This window comes from Bos mutus, chromosome 15 (assembly GCF_027580195.1).
Source record: "Bos mutus isolate GX-2022 chromosome 15, NWIPB_WYAK_1.1, whole genome shotgun sequence".
NCBI lineage: Eukaryota > Metazoa > Chordata > Mammalia > Artiodactyla > Bovidae > Bos > Bos mutus.
In genome coordinates, this window is record NC_091631.1 from 63713345 (window position 1) to 63730755 (window position 17411).

The 17411-nt window shown below is 35.1% G+C and overlaps 1 protein-coding gene across 2 annotated transcripts in view; it reads right to left on the reverse strand.

The window, feature by feature from the left end:
• The window catches only part of CWF19L2 (CWF19 like cell cycle control factor 2), a 139982-nt gene that overhangs the window by 64644 nt on the left and 57927 nt on the right, over window positions 1-17411 (reverse strand). For both annotated transcript variants that reach the window (XM_070384286.1, XM_070384285.1), the window contains exons 8-10: window positions 15533-16188; window positions 8820-8916; window positions 6959-7051 (exon numbers count right to left, since the gene is read on the reverse strand). In XM_070384286.1, the coding sequence (XP_070240387.1) occupies window positions 6959-7051; window positions 8820-8916; window positions 15533-16188 (846 nt within the window). The remainder of the gene's footprint in view (window positions 1-6958; window positions 7052-8819; window positions 8917-15532; window positions 16189-17411) is intronic.

Sequence of the window (17411 nt, forward strand, 5' to 3'; positions counted from 1 at the left end):
TTCCAACCAAAAGACACAGACTGGCTGAATGGATACAAAAACAAGACCCATATATATGCTATCTACAAGAAACCCACTTCAGACCCAAGGAGACATAGGGACTGAAACTGAGAGGATGGAAAAATACATTCCATGCAAATGGAAAGCAAAAGAAAGTTAGAGTAGCAATCCTCATATCAGACAAAGTAGACCTTAAAATGAAGAATGTTACAAGAGATAAGAAAGGACACTACATAATGATCAAGGGATCAATCCAAGAGGAAGATATAATTGTAAATACCTATGCTTCCAAGATAGGAACACCTCTACATAAAACAAACACTAACAGGCATAAAAGGAGAAATTGACAGTAACACAATAATAGTAGGAGATTTTAACACCCCATTCACAACAATGGATATTTCATCAAACAAAATTAATAAGGAAATACAAGTCTTAATTGACACATTAGATGAGATGGATCTCACGGATATGTTCAAGACATTCTATCCAGATGCAGAAGAATACACCTTCTTCTCAAGTGCACAGAGAACATTCTCCAGGATAGACCCACATCTTGGGTCACAAATCAAACCTGAGTAAACTTAAGAAAATTGAAATCGTATCAAGCATCTTTTCTGACCACAATGCTATGAGACTAGATATCCACTACAAGAAAAGAACTGTAAAAAACACAACACATGGAGATTAAATATGTTTCTAAATAACCAACAGGTTATTGAAGAAATCAAAAGGGAAATAAAAAAATTCCTAGAAACAAATGACAATGAAAACACGACAACTCAAAACCTATGAGATGCAGCAAAAGCAGTTGTAAGGGGTAGTTTATAGCAATACAATCCTACCTCAAGAAACAAGAAAAACACTGAATGGACAACTTAACTTTACACCTAAAACAACTGGGAAAAGAATCAAAAATACTCATAATTAGCAGAGGAAAGAAATTATAAAGATCCAAGCAGAAATAAATGAAAAAGAAATGAAAGAAACAACACTAAAGATTAATAAAACTAAAAACTGGTTCTTGGAGAAGATAAACAAAACTGACAAACCTTTAACCAGATTGATCAAGAAAATAAGAGAGAAGAATAAAATCAACAAAATTAGAAATGAAAAAGGAAAGGTTACAACAGAAAATGCAGAAATACAAAGGATTATGAGACTATTATGACCAACTATATGGCAATAAAATAGATAACCTGGAAGAAATGGACAGATTCTTAGAAAAGTTCAACCTCCCAAGACTGCATCAGGAAGAGATAGAAATTATGAACCACCCAATTACAAGCACTGAAATCGAAGCTGTAACCAAAAAATCTCCCAAAAAACAAAAGCCCAGGACCAAACAGCTTCACAGGAGAATTCTATCAAACATGTAGAGAAGAGCTAATGCCTGGATAGGCATTAGAAGGATTTCTAAAATTCTTTCAAAAAACTGCAGAGGAAGGAACACATACAAACTCATTCTACTAGGGTACCATCACCCTGAAACCAGACAACACAAAAAAAGAAAACTACAGGCCAATATCACTGATGAACATAGATGCAAAAATCCTCAACAAAACTTTATCAAAAGGAATTCAACAACACATCAAAAAGCTCATTAACCATGATCAACTTGGGTTTATTCCAGGGATGCAAGGATTCTTCAATATATGCAAATCAATTAATGTGATACACCATATTAACAAATTTAAAGATAAAAACCATATGATAATCTCAATAGATGCAGAAAAAGACTTTGACAAAATTCAACACACATTTATAATTAAAACTACTTAAAAAATGGGCATAGAAGGAACCTATCTCAATATAATTAAGGCCATATAAACATTATTCTCAATGGTGAAAAACTGAAAGCATTCCCCATAAGATCAGGAACAAGACAAGGGTATCCACTTCCACCACTATTATTCAACACAGTTTTGGAAGTCCTAGCTATAGCAATCAGAGAAGAAAAAGAAATAAAACGAATCAAGATCAGAAAAGTAGAAGTAAAGCTCTCACTGTTTATACATGACATGATACTGTACATAGAGAACCCTAAAGATAGTATTAGAAAATTACTAGAGATAAAGATAGTTATCAAACAATTATTAGAGCTAATCAGTGAATTTAGCAAAGCTGCAGGATACAAAATCAATACACAGAAATCACTTGCATTTCTATATACTAACAATGAAAAATCAGAAAGAGAAATTAAAGAATCAATCCCATTCACCACTGCAACAAAAAGAATTAAACATCTAGGAATAAACTTACCTAAGGAGACAAAAGAACTGTACACAGAAAATTATAAGATACTGATGAAAGAAATCAAAGATGACATAAACAGATAGAGAGATATTCCATGTTTCTGGTAGGAAGAATCAATATTCTGAAAATGACTATACTACCAAATGCAATCTACAGATTCAATGTGATCCCCATCAAATTACCAATGACATTTTTCACAGAACTAGAACAAAAAATTTCATAATTCAAATGGAAACACAGAAGACCCCAAATAGTCAAAGCAGTCTTGAGAAAGAAGAATGGAGATGGAGGAATCAACCTTCCTGACTTCAGATTATACTACAAAGCTACAGTCATCAAGACAGTATGGTACTGGCACCAAAATATAGACCAATGGAACAAGACGGAAAGCCCAGAAATAAACCCTTACACCTATGGGTACCTTATTTTGACAAAGGAGGCAAGAATATACAATGGGGCAAAGACAGCCTCTTCAACAAACGGTGCTGGGAAAACGGCACAGCTATATGCAAGAATATACAATGGGGCAAAGACAGCCTCTTCAACAAATGGTGCTGGGAAAATGGCACAGCTATATGTAAAAGGATGAAATTAGAACACTTCCTAACACCATATACAAAGATAAATTCAAAATGGATTAAAGACCTAAATCTAAGACCAGAAACTATAAAACTCTTGGAGGAAAATTAGGCAGAACACTTGATGACATAAATCAAAGCAAGATCCTCTAGGACCCACCTCCCAGAGTAATGGCAATAAAAACAAAAGTAAATAAACTTAAAAGCTTTTGTACAACAAAGGCAACTATAAGCAAGGTGGGAAAAAAAAAAAAAAACCTCAGAATGGGAGAAAATAATAGCAAAGGAAACAATTGACAAAGGATTAATTTCCAAAATACACAAGCAGCTCATACAACTCAATGCTAGAAAAACAAACAACCCAATCAAAAAGTGGGGAAAAGACCTAAGCAGACATTTCTCCAAAACATACAGATGGCTAACAAACACATGGAAAGCTGTTCAACATCGTTCATTATTAGAGAAATGTAAATTAAAACCACGGTGAGATATTACCTCACAATGGTCAGAATGGCCATCATCAAAAAGTCTACAAACAATAAATGCTGGAGAGGGTGTGCAGAAAGGGAACGCTCTTGCACTGTTGGTGGGAATGTAAATTGAGGCATCCACAGTGGAAGACAGTATGGAGATTCCTTAAACAACTAGGAATAAAATCATCATATGACCCAGCAATCCCACTCCTAGGCATATACCCTGAGGAAACCAAAATTGAAAAAGACTCATGTATCCTATTGTTCACTGCAGCACTATTTACAATAGCTAGGACATGGAAGCAACCTAGATGTCCATCAACAGATGAATGAATAAAAAAAAAGGTTTGGTACATGTACACAATGGACTATCACTCAGCCATAAAAAGGAACAGATTTGAGTCAGTTCTGATGAGGTGGATGAACCTAGAACCTACTATACAGAGTGAAGTGAATCTAAAAGAGAAGGATAAATATCATATTCTAACGCATATATATGGAATCTAGAAATACGGTACTGAAGAATTTATTTACAGGGCAGCAAGGGAGAAACAAACATAGAGAACAAACTATGCACATGGGGAGAGGGGAGGGGAGGGTGAGATGTATGGAAAGAGTAACATGCAAACTTATATGTAAAATAGATAACCAATGGGAATTTGCCATGTGGCTCAGGAAATGCAAACAGGGGTTCTGTTTCAACCTAGAGGGTAGGATGGGGAGTGAGATGGGAGGGAGTTTCAAAAGGGAGGGGATATATGTATACCTATGGCTGATTCATGTTGAGGTTTGACAGAAAACAACAAAATTCTGTAAAGCAATTATCCTTCAATAAAAAAGATTAAAAAAAAAGACACAGAAAGGCTGACTAGATGATAAAAGAAGAGCCTACAATAAACTACCTGCAGAAAACCAACTTTAGGGCAAAAGACACACATAGATGGAATATGATGGGTTGGAGAATGACAGCTCATGCAAACATAACTGCAAGAAATCAGGGTACCAATACTCTTCTCAAACAAAATAGACTTTAAAGCAATGGATATAAAGAGAGATTAAGAAGAACCCTATATAATAATAAAGTGAAAGTGAAAGTCACTCAGTCATGTCCACTCTTTGCGACCCCTACTGGAGTGGGTAGCCTTTCCCTTCTCCAGGGGATCTTCCCAACCCAGGGATCGAACCCAAGTCTCCTGCACTGCAGGCAGATTCTTTACCAGCTGAGCCACAAGGGAAGCCCATATAATAATAAAAGGATCTATAAAAGAAGAGGACTTTACACTCATTAACATATGTGCAACCAATATAGGAACACCTAAAGTAATAAACATACTAACAGACATAAAGAGAGAAAATGATGGGAATACAAAAATAGTATGAGACTTAATACAGAACTCCTATTAATGGACAGATCTTCCAAACAGAAAAATGATAAAGCAACAGAGATTCTAAATGATACAACAGAACACTTAAACGTCATTTATGTTTTCAGGACTCTATATAAAAACAAACAAACAAAAAATACAAATTCTTTTTGAATTCACTATAAACTAAGACACAATATAATCCTCAAGAAATTTGAGTATAATAATTATTTCAAGCATCTTTTCTGACCACAATTGCATGAAACTAGAAATCAAATACTGAGTGAGAAACTAGGAAAAAAACAATATGGAGACTAAACAACATACTACTTAAAAACTAAGGGTCATGATGAAATCAAGAGGAAGTTAAAAAATATCTTGAGATAAATGACAATGAAAACACAACCATAGAAAATCTATGGGATGCAGCCAAAGCACAGAGAAGTTCACAGCAATACAAGCCTTTCTCAAAAAACAAGAAAAATCACAAATAAGGAACGCAACTTGCCACCTAAAAGAATTATACAACAAACAAACAAAACCTAAAGATAGGATAAGGAAGGAAACAATAAAGGTCAGAGAATAAATAAATAAAGGATGTTTTAAAAAATAGAAAAATATCAATAAAACCCAGAGCTGGTTCTTTTAAAGAATAAACAAAATCAACAAATCTCTGACCAAGAACTTTAAGAAAAGAGAGGACCCCCATAAATAATAAGAAATAAAATGGGAGAAATAGCAACCAATATTGCAGAATACAAAAGTACCAAAAGAAAATATTATGAACAATTACATACCAACAAAGTGTACAACCTAGAAGAATTGGACAAGTTTCTAGAAACACACAGCCTACCAAAACTGAACAAAAAAGTAGTAGATAATTTGGAAAAGACTGATGAATTTCACTAGAACTGAAATCAAATCTGTAAAAATAAAAATCCTTCCTGCAAAAAACAAGTCCAGGACCAGATGGTTTCACTGCGAAATTCTGCCAGATACACAAATAAGAGCTTACAGTGATCCTTCTCAAAAACTTCAAAAAGATTGAAGAGGAAGAAACATTCCTAAATTCATTCCATAAAGCCACCATCACCCTGATCATCAAAACCAGACAAAGACACTGACAAAACAGAAAATACCTTTGATGACTATGGATACAAAGATTCTCAACACTAATTCATATTCCTCTCTCATCTAAACCATCACAATAATCAAGTCAGCTCTCCTTCAAAATATACACGGAAAACATTTATGCATATAAAAAATCTAATTACTTCAAACATTCTTCAGCTACTATCTTAGTCAAGTTCACTGTTCTTTCTTATGTGTATTAATGCAAAAGCTTAACTAGATCCCATGTTTGCCCTATTCTCCTTCAATCTACTCTTAACAAAAAAGCCAGGATGGTTCTGTCAAAATACATTTTCTGCTCAAAAATCTGAAACAGCTTTACTTCTCACCCAGAATAAAAACCTACTTCCTTAACTTTTAAGCTTAACATGATCTGGCCTCCCACAGACTCTCTAATCTGGATCTTCCACTTTCTTCTCTTTCACTCATGTCACTCCAGCAACACTGGTCTCCTTGCTATTTTGTCTAAATACTGGACACACATCCAATCTTCTGTCCCTTATGTCCACAGTGCTCTTCACTCAGATACATAGAGATCACTGTTTAACTTACTTCAAGTCCTTGCTTCATCGTCACTTTTCTAATGAGAATTAGCCTATGCATCCCAAGACACACACACATAAACATATAGCATACCTGACATTCAAGATTCCCTCTACCCTGCTTAGGATATGTAACTTTCTACTACGCTGTATAGTTTATTATCTTTATAAGTTTATTATCTTTCTCTTCCTGTTCAAATAATACTCTGCAAAGACAGATGTTTTTTATCTGTTTTATTGACCAATAGATAGGCAAACGAATCCTAGAACAAAATATTTTACATGAGAGGGATACCAAATTCAAGTGTCTCATTCTGGACAGAAAGAAGTTAATGACCAGTTTGACTTGTGCTAGGTCAGTCAGTAAATGGCAGAGCCTAGAATAAAACCAGGCCCCCTTGACCCTAGACATAGGCTTTTGTCCATCAGGACACAATGGTATAAGATAAGAGAATACATATGAAAATAAATATTAAAAACAAGCAAACAACCATAAACATATACAAACACATCAGTAAGAGATACAGACACATTTAACATTAAATAGTACCACTGCCAAGCACAAGTATTACACAAAGTAATTGGCTACCTATAATCAAACTGTTATTACTTACCTCCACCCTAGATTTTTTTGATGACGTCTGTGTTACAGTGTCTTGGAATTTATTTGCCTTATCAAGTTGGGCTTTAAGTTGTTCAGCTAATTCCTTCAAATAGAAAAGATAAGAAAAACAGGTGTGATATATAGTTTAATTCATTTGTAGAATATTTCAAATTCATATGATGATGATGATGTTCAGTCATTGAGTCATGCCCAACTCTGTGACTCCCTGGACTGTAGCCCGGCAGGCTCTCTGTCCATGGGGTTCTCCAGGCAAGAATACTGGAGTGGGTTACCATTTTCTTCTACAGGGGATCATCCCCGGACCAGGGAACAAAGCTGCATCTCTTGCATTGGCAGGTGGATTCTTTACCCACTGAGTCTAATGCATTACTTTTTAATGAATTCATCTGTGTTACAAAATTCTCAAATATTCATGGAAATTGTTTATATTTTGGTAGTAAATAATTACAAGGACATATATTTTAGAGAAGATAAAAGAAATACATATCCTTAAGAAGGGAATTTTTATAATTCCTTAGATACTATAAACTTCCAATGCTCAGAATTTCAGTTATTTATAAAAAGAAAGCCACTATAGTATTTAAAATAATACCTTATTTACTGTTGATAGGTAACTTATATAAAAACTGAATGCATTTCATTTTTATTCTAGGAAATCTATAAAATCTATATGTTAGTATAAAATCTATAAAATCTATATGTTAGTATAAAAATACTAACATATAAAACAATAAATCACAATGAAATAAATTAAATGAATAGAATACTATGACAAGCAAAGACAGTTTTCTCCACTGCAGTGGTTCCATGAACACAGAACACTTTTTTAACATATGTTAATCTCCTAACATGGTTACCTTCCTTTCACTATTTTAACCAATTTATTTGTGCTTTCAAAACACAAATGTTATTTTCTTGCTGTTAGTGGTGGTCTGTCTCGCTTACTAATTTCTGGGTTGAGCTTAAGTTCAGTGTCATTAAGGATCAGATTCAGAGAGAGTGCAGCATATGCAAGATATGATTTTTATTACAGATACACACTGATAAAAATAGAAGTATCAGGTTTGTTCACTTTTTGTTCTACTACAGAGTGTCACATAGATAGTGCAACAAAACAGAAGACTACTTAAGATGACTTTTATTTGGATTTGAGATGTTTATATACATATGACCACAAAAGAATCAATTTTTTCAGGACACAGAAAGCTGTCTGACTTTGCCATTCTGCCATGTGCAGTGTAACATGTATTTGTATAAGAGGAATGTGATAATAATAAATAGATAGATGCCACTCTTACCAAATAATTTCATTTTTATTCAATTCTCAGGTTAAGTCTCAAATCACAACATTATCATGGGAATTAAGTGAGCTACACAAAGCATGTAACCCAGTCAGGCACAAACATGTTGCCTAAAATTTTGAAAAAATTAATTAACCATTCTTTTTAGTAGCTCAATTTTAAAGTTCCTAAGTAAGGGAATTTAAGAAAGTAACACATTATTAATAAAATATGACTGAAAAGTGAAGGAAGACAGTGACATTTCTGTATTTCCCTCAAATATGTTCAGTAAGTTATAAAAAGAAGAATAAAGCAAATATCCAACTTAAAAAGAAAATTTAAAAGCACTTAGTTCCCTAAAATCATAAATTTCAAAAATTTGACTAATTAGTTTACTTAGAAGTAGACAATACTGTTCTTAAGAGTGCTCAGAACTCTCTTCAAAGAATAAATAAGCAGCATTATTGTCAAAAGATGCTACATCCCCATAGCTTAGGAACTGCCAAAATTACTTGTAAGAAGTTAAATATTTAGTAATTATTCTCCAAAAGAACAAAATATAAGCCTTACCATATTTCCCATCATCTCTGCCTTGATAATTTTGGCTCCTAACTTGTTCTTCTCATCAACACTCAAGACGTGGATAGACTCATCCCCTGGACTACTTCTGTTTGAACAGGACAGACAAAGAGTATATGAAATATAAGTACATATTAACAACAAGTAAGCTGTTGTAAATAACAACACCAAGATTCAAATGTTATTTCAAATGACCTTCACAAAGCAATCAACACAAACAGAAATAATAAATATAAAAGCCTCAATGCTTCCCTAAAAATCACTACTTAAAGATACTGTGTTACAATGCCATCATGGCCAATGGCAGTGACCAAAGACCTATACCTGACCAAAGACCCAGTAGCAGTGAGAAAAATAATAAAAGTAATATTCATCATAACTTAATATTCCTGTGAAGTGAAGTAAAAGTCACTCAGTTGTGTCCAAATCTTTGGGATCCCATGGACTATACAGACCGTGGAATTCTCCAGGCCAGAACACTGGAATGGATAGCCTTTCCCTTCTCCAGGGGATCTTCCCAACCCAGGGATGAACCCAGATCTCTCACACTGCAGGCAGATTCTTTACCAACTGAGCTATTAGGGAAGCCCCTAATATTCCCATACTTATTCTAAAAAAAGAAACAAAAATTAACACTATAATCAGGTCATAATTCTACACATCTAGAGAAATTCTTCTTATTCAATGGATAACTTACTGATAATCTAAGAAACTATAATCAGAAAATTACATTTACCTACATTTGAAGAATAAAAATAGTGACCACGTGCTCTTTTGCAATGACAACCCACAATTAGACAACATAAACCTAATTTACAGCTAAGATGATGTATCGAACCTATAGTGTGCAAGCCTCAAAGAAGAAAAGATAAATTTCCTGCCCAGGTCAGATTCCTGGCATATACAAAGTTCTCCTAACAAACTTTGCCTTACTGCCACAAGAAAGATTCGAGACTACAATACAAGGAGGGTGAACCTACGCAGAGCATGAAGGACTCCTCAATGAAAGAGAAATAGCTAAGAGTCCAAGGCAGCTAAAGAGGGGAGAGCTGCACAGTGAAAGAATTCCAGAAAAGTACAGAGAGTTCCCCTTGAGTAATAATCAGAAACTACCTGTAGTCGTGAAAATAACATCTCAAAGAATTAGAGGAACAGCATTCAGCATTCCTGGTAATAGGAATAGGTCCCAATAGCCAAACTAGGAAAATTCATAATTATGAAAGCAGTGGGTAGAGTATTAAAGGTCCTTTTTCATGAATGGGAAATAAACCCTAGACTAAATGCTGCTCTGGGTCCACCTAACAAATATTAAGGGCAAGAGTCCAAAGGACCAGTTTTAAATTAATTTAACCTTGTCCCAAAACAAAATTTAAGAATACTTCCAGGAATACAAATATATCTAGAACTGAAAAAGTAAAACTCCTTTTTTAATTTAAATTTATTTTTAATTGGAGGATAACTGCTTTACAATATTGTGTTGGCTTCTGCCATATATCAACAGGAATCAAAAGGACCAGTTTCCAATTCAGTTAACTGTCTCCCAAAACAAAACTCAAGAATACTTACATGAATGCAAAAATATCTACCATGGAACAAAATAAAATTCTCAATATCTAGTATCCAGTTAAAGACTGTCAGACATGCAAACTAGAAAAAAAATAAAACCCTTAATTAGGAGAAAAAGCTATCAATCAAAGCACTGACACAGATTTAACAAACAGAAGACAAGGACATTGAAAGTTAACATCAATTTATTCCACATGGTTGAAAAGTAAGAGACAACTCAGACATAAAAAAGATTAGAATTTAAATTCTACAAGTGAAAATTACAATGGTCAAAATAAAAACTACACTGAATAGGATTAATAGAGATTAGACTGCAAAAGAAAAAAATTTAATTGAAACACTAGTTTCCAATGCCTAACTTCTACATAAAATGAAACACACAGAAAAAAAGAATTTCAGAACAGAAAAGAACAATGGAGACGTACAGGACAACCATAAATAGCCTATCATTCATATTACTGGAGTCCCTGAAATAAATGGGAGACAGAAGAAACAAAGGTCAAAGTTTACTAAAGTTAGTGAAAACTAAAAATCCAAGGAGCTTAGAGAATTCCTAGTACAAAAACCAAACCAGAAAACCACATCAAGGCATATCATAATCAAACTGCTCAAAACTAATAACGAAGAACAATTTATAGCAGCCATAGGGGGGAAAAAAGACATTTATGCACAGAGAAAAAAAGGAAGAGCAGATTTCTCATCAGAAACAACGTAAGCAAGAAGAGAGTAACAGTATTTTTAAAGTGCTTCAAATTGTCAACCTAGAATTCTATATCAAGTCAAAGTATCTTTTTCACTTCAGAATAATGGAAATAAAAACAAAAATCAACAAATGGGATCTAATTAAACATAAAAGCATTTGCACAACTAAGGAAACTATAAACAAGGTGAAAAGACAGCCCTCAGAATGGGAGAAAACAATAGCAAACAAAACAACTGACAAAGGATTAATCTCCAAAATATACAAACAGTTCATGAAGCTCAATACAAGAAAAATGAACAACTTAATCAAAAGGTGAGCAAAAGACCTAAACAGACATTTCTCCATAGACGGCAGCCCACCAGGCTCCCCCATCCCTGGGATTCTCCAGGCAAGAACACTGGAGTGGGGTGCCATTTCCTTCTCCAATGCATGAAAGTGAAAAGTGAAAGTGAAGTCACTCAGTCCTGTCCGACTCTTAGCGACCCCATGGACTGCAGCCTACCAGGCCCCTCCGTCCATGGGATTTTCCAGGCAAGAGTATTGGAGTGGGGTGCCATTGCCTTCTCCAAAAGAAGACATACAGATGGCTAATAAACACAAGAAAAGATGCTCAACATCACTCATTATTAGAGAAATGCAAATCAAAATCACAATGAGGCATCATCTCACATGGGTCAGAATGGTCATCATCAAAAATTCTAAACAATAAATGCTGGAGAGGGTGTGGCAAAAAGGGAACCCTCTTACACTGATGCAAACTTATATAACCACTATGGAGAAGAGTATGGAGATTCCTTTCAAAACTAGAAATAAAAATATCATACAACCCAGCAATCTCATTCTTGGGCATATACTCTGAGGAAATCAGAATTAAAACAGATGCATGTACCCCAAAGTTCACTGTAGCACTATTTACAATAGTTAGGACATGGAAGCAACCTAGATGTCCATCGGCAGATGAATGGATAAGGAAGTTGTGGTCCATATACACAATGGACTACTACTCAGCTATAAAGAGGAATGCATTTGAGTTAGTTCTAATGAGGTGGATGAACCTAGAGCCTGTTTAGAGTGAAGTCAGAGAGAGAAAGACAAATACCATATATTGATGCATGTATATGGAATCTAGAAAGATGGTACCAATAATTCTACGTACAGGACAGCAAATGAGACACAGATATAAAGAACAGTCTTTTGGACTCTGTGGGAGAGGGAGAGGGTGGGATGATTTGGGAGAATGGCATTGAAATATGCATAATATCATATATTTATCATATATGAAACGAGTCACCAGTCCAGGTTTGATGCATGATACTGGATGCTTGGGGCTGGTGCACTGGGATGACCCAAAGGGATGGTATGGGGAAGGAGGAGGGAGGAGGGTTCAGGATGGGGAACACATGTATACCTGTGGCGGATTCATTTCGATATTTGGCAAAACCAATACAATATTGTAAAGTTAAAAAATAAAATTAAATTTAAAAAAAATAAATGAATAAAAATAAAATAATTACACACACACAAAAAAGAACAGACTTTTGGACTCAGTGGGAGAAGGAGATGGTGCGATGATTTGAGAGAACAGCACTGAAACATATACATTACCATATGTAAAAGAAACAACAGTGCGCATATTATGTATGAAGCAGGGCACCCAAAGCTCGTGCTCTGGGACAACCTGGAGGGATCGGGTGGGGAGGGAGGTGGGCAGGGGGTTCAGAAGGAGGGGACACATGTATACCTATGGCTGACTCATATTAATGTATGGCAAAAACCACAATATTATAATTATGCATCAATTAAAATAAATTTTAAAATGTAAAAAAAAAAAAGGTGAAATGAAGAGACATAAAAAGCTGAAAGAATGTTAAAGAAAAGCCTTCAGATAGAAGAAAAATTATACTAGACTGAAATATGGATCAACTCAAAGGAAGGAAGAGCAACAGAAATGATGACTACAAGGGTAAATATATACTTGTTTCTTATTACTTAAGTCTCTTTAAGATAACTATTTAAAGAAAAATAGTAACAAGAGTTTATAACAAGTATAAGTAAACTGTATGAAAACACTAACAGAAAGGACAGGATGGGGAGAAATGTAAATAAACTACTATGAAGTTCTTACAAGAGTGGCATAATACCACTTGAGGGTAGATAAGCTAAAGATGTATGCTGCTGGGACTTCCCTGGCGGTGCAGTGATTAAGAATACACCTTGCAATGCAGGGGATGTGGATTCAGTCCCCGCTCAGGAAACTAAGATCCCACACGCTGTGGGGCAATGCACTGAAGCTACTGAACCTGCATAATCTGGAGCCTGTGTACAATGGAAGGTTCCATTTGCTGGACACAGACTGGCTGGATGGATAGAGAAACCAGAACTGTATATATCCTGTCTTCAGGAGACCCACTTCAGACCCAGAGGCACATACAGACTAAAGCTGAAGGCATGGAAATCAAAAGAAGTAGCAAAACACATATCAGAGGGACTAGACTTTAGAAGAAAAACTGGAGACTTCTCTGGTGCTTCAGTGGTTAGGAAATCACCAGCCAATGCAGGGGACACAGGTTTGATCCCTGGTCCAGGAAGATTCCACATGCCCTGAGGGCAAGCCCGAGACCCACAACTACTATACTCCCTCCCCCAAAAGCAATTCCTACAGTTACCTCCCATCACCCACATCCACAGCCACACTTTCCTCTTCTTTAACATTTGCACTCAGGATAATCCTACCTGCATGAGTACACTGTATCATACATACATATACACTAACTTTGAATTCCTGCTGAATTATCCCATCTATCATCATTCTATATTTTAAGCTTCTTTCAAACTTGATAATGTCTTTTCCACTAATATATAAACATATTCAAGTTTCTGCACCTTAAAAAATATGGGAGTGAGGGAGGCACTTCGTTAAACTGATGTCTCCCACATATACTTTCTATCTCTATTATATCATAATCCACAGTCATAATTTAGTCCATGAAATCTGGTTTATAAATCCTCTTTTACAATGATAATATTCTTGATTAAGTTGCCAAAGATCTCTATTACTGCCTACCCAAAGACACATCTTTGTCATTTTTATCACTTTTCTCTGTTTTTGAGAAACTTTCATTTTTCTCTTCACTTTTCAGTATACAAAGAATCAATCAAGAGACAGCACCCAAGAAGGTATGCGGACTCCAACCAAAACTCACAAGTTTCAAGAGGATAACTGAAATCTCAGAGACCTTTAAAAGAGGCAACGTTCATGGTCCTAAAATTTGTACTCCAAACATTCCTCTTTTTGTTGTTTTGACGGGGTTGTGGAAGGGGTATAATTTCTAACAGAATTATTTATTAGTGTAGAAATGTAGATCAGGATAAATATGACGATACACAAGAATTCTGAGTATCTCTGGCATTTTCAATATTAACAGATAATTCAACACATAATAGAACAGTAATAGGTATCAAATAAAGACATTACAATGAAAGTTGTTGGGCATCAATGACCAAAGAATATATTATCGTTACTAACACAGTAAAGACACTGCTCTGCAACAAACAGCAGGGACAGACTCTTCCATTTATAATGCAAGACTCTAAGCATTTATAATGGCAAGCATATGCTCTGAAGAAAACATCACCATGGCATCTGCAACTATCCTATAAAAAGAAAAAAGTACAAGCATTTCTCATTTTTCAGGGTTACAGCTATATTTCAAAAGCCCTCGTCAAAATTATTTTCTGAAAAGCAAATCCTATTTTCCCACTTAAATGTATTCTTTTTACAACACACATCCGTACACAAACACACCCACAACAAACTCTGGCTCAAACTTTTGAGGAAAATGTAATTTAAAAAGCTCCAATCCAATCACATTTCAGAAACTTTGAGTATATTGCAATTATTCTTTGCCTGATGACAGTGTTCATAGATCCCATCCCTTTAATTCTTTTCTTACTACTTATTCTCAAATTTTCCCCCCTAAGGATCTCAGTACCCTTGCTTGGAAAATCCCATGGACAGAGGATCCTGGTAGGCCACAGTTCATGGGGTCGCAAAGAGTTGGACACGACTGAACTGAACTGAACTGAACAAAATCTACCAAAATATTTTATGTAGCGTATCCATTTATAAGAACTATTAAAGCTAAATCTATAAATTTAGCTTTATAGATTGCAAAAAAGCAACAAATTTTGAGGAAATATTCACTACTGAATTCATCTTTCAGCTTTTTGTTAAATAAACTGAAATGAAATACAATATATAAAATGAAACTACTGAACTGTTAAAGGTGCATATCTTATCTCTTACATCAAATTTAAGAAACAAAATCATAACATATCTAATCAGTAACTGATGCTCTAAAAGTACAGTTCAGTATCTTGAATCCACTGGACTTTAGTATTCATTTACTGGTTTAGAAAACAAAGGACAGAATACCTGGCGAGCGAAGATTTTGTGTCCTGTAGATGTTCTTTTGTCACATAGTCATCTCTCAAGCCTTCCTCCTGTGACTTTTCTCTCACATCTTCTGAAACGTATCCAGGGTCAACACTGTGACTGGTTTCTAGTGGCTTTTGATTTGAATGTTTCCTGTCTCCCCTCCCAAATCGACTCCACCATGATAAACTTTCTTCACTGTTCTCTGTGGATTTTTGAAAACCACAATGCACAGAATCTTGAGGAACTACTGCTGAAGATGAACTAGATGGTTCAAAATTTCTGTCCTTGCTATGAAATGACACTTCTTCATCATCAGAGGGTCTTAAGAATTTAGCTTTTAAATTTACATGAGAAGAAAATTCTTGATTTTTCCTTGGACTGGGTTCTCTTCTATATGTTTCTGAAAACACAGATCTACCATCTTTTTCATCACGACTAAACTTACCTTTAGTGATACTGTTTGCAATATCTGTTGTATTATATCTACCTCTTGAACTTTTACTATATTTTACCAAGTCTGATTTTCCACTTTCTTGACTACTGTGTGCTCTATCTGAGTCTGTTGGTTTCTTCCATCGTTCTCGTCTACCATCTTCTTTTGTAAATGCAGCTTTTTCAGCTTCTTTTAATTTCAACTGAAATACTTCCATTGACTAGAAAGGAGGAAAAATTCAACAAGATATTAAAAATTAAAAATGGCTCAATGATTTGTACTCCACATGCCACTGTGTCATGATAGACTGTCATGTAGTACAATGAAAGAAAAACCTAAAAAGGGGGAATGAAAGACCTATACAATCATCCTAAATGACATAGGCTGAAATATGTACCCCCTCCAAAGTCATATGTCAAACCCCTAACCCACAGAACCTCAGAATGTGACATTTGTAGAAAGGATCTTTAAAGAGCTGATTAAGTTAAAATGAGGTCACTTGGTTATGCTTTAATCTAGTATGACTGCTATCCTTGTAATGAGAAGAATGTGGACACACAAAGAGATAAGTACACACAGAGAAAACCCCATGTGAGGACAGAGCTAGGAGGCAGATACTTATGAACTAAAAAGAAAGGCCTCAGAAGAAACCAAACCCTCTAACATCTTGATCTTGAACTTCGATTCTCCTTAACTGTAAGAAAATAAATTGCTGTTGTTTAAGTCACCCAGTCTGTGGAACTGTGTTGTGGTAGCTGGAGCAAAGAAACACATCACTATAAAATGAGTATTTTAAAAAACATGAATAATCCAAGAAAAATTACCAAATAATAAAAAAAATTCTGGGAGCTCAAAAGAAGCCATTTAGACCAAATACCCAGCATTAAAACAAAACAGAATTCAGAAATCAGTAAAAACATAATATTTTAAAAGGTATTTCCTACTATCAGTGAGATTCAAGATGTAACTGCTAAAACAAAACAGACCCTTATGAAAAGAAGAGCAGTTCAAGAGCAAGAAAGACAAAGAAAACTATGTTCTAAGATAGGCAGGTAGTGAGTAGAACGACAGAAAGTATTGAATCCGAATCTGCGAACTCAACACTAGCCTAGGAATTTGCTATACTCGGGAAAAGATGGTAAACAAACATAAGTTATAGCGAAAAGACACATGGACAATTAGTTCTACAGACATGCATATACTTTCAGAAGGAAAAACCAAAGACAGTAGAAGCATTACCAGAAAAATTGCCCCAGCTAATTTTCTAGATCCAAAGGTCTCATCCAACAGGGGGAAGGAAGAAAGTGAAGCATACAGAAACTCATACATTAAAAAATCCTAATTCCTGAGTCTCAAAATTCATGCAGAAAATAAATTTTTCACAAAGATCAGATCAGAGGGAGGAGTGAATGTGAACAAGTAAACAAACGGGAGTTAGGTAAA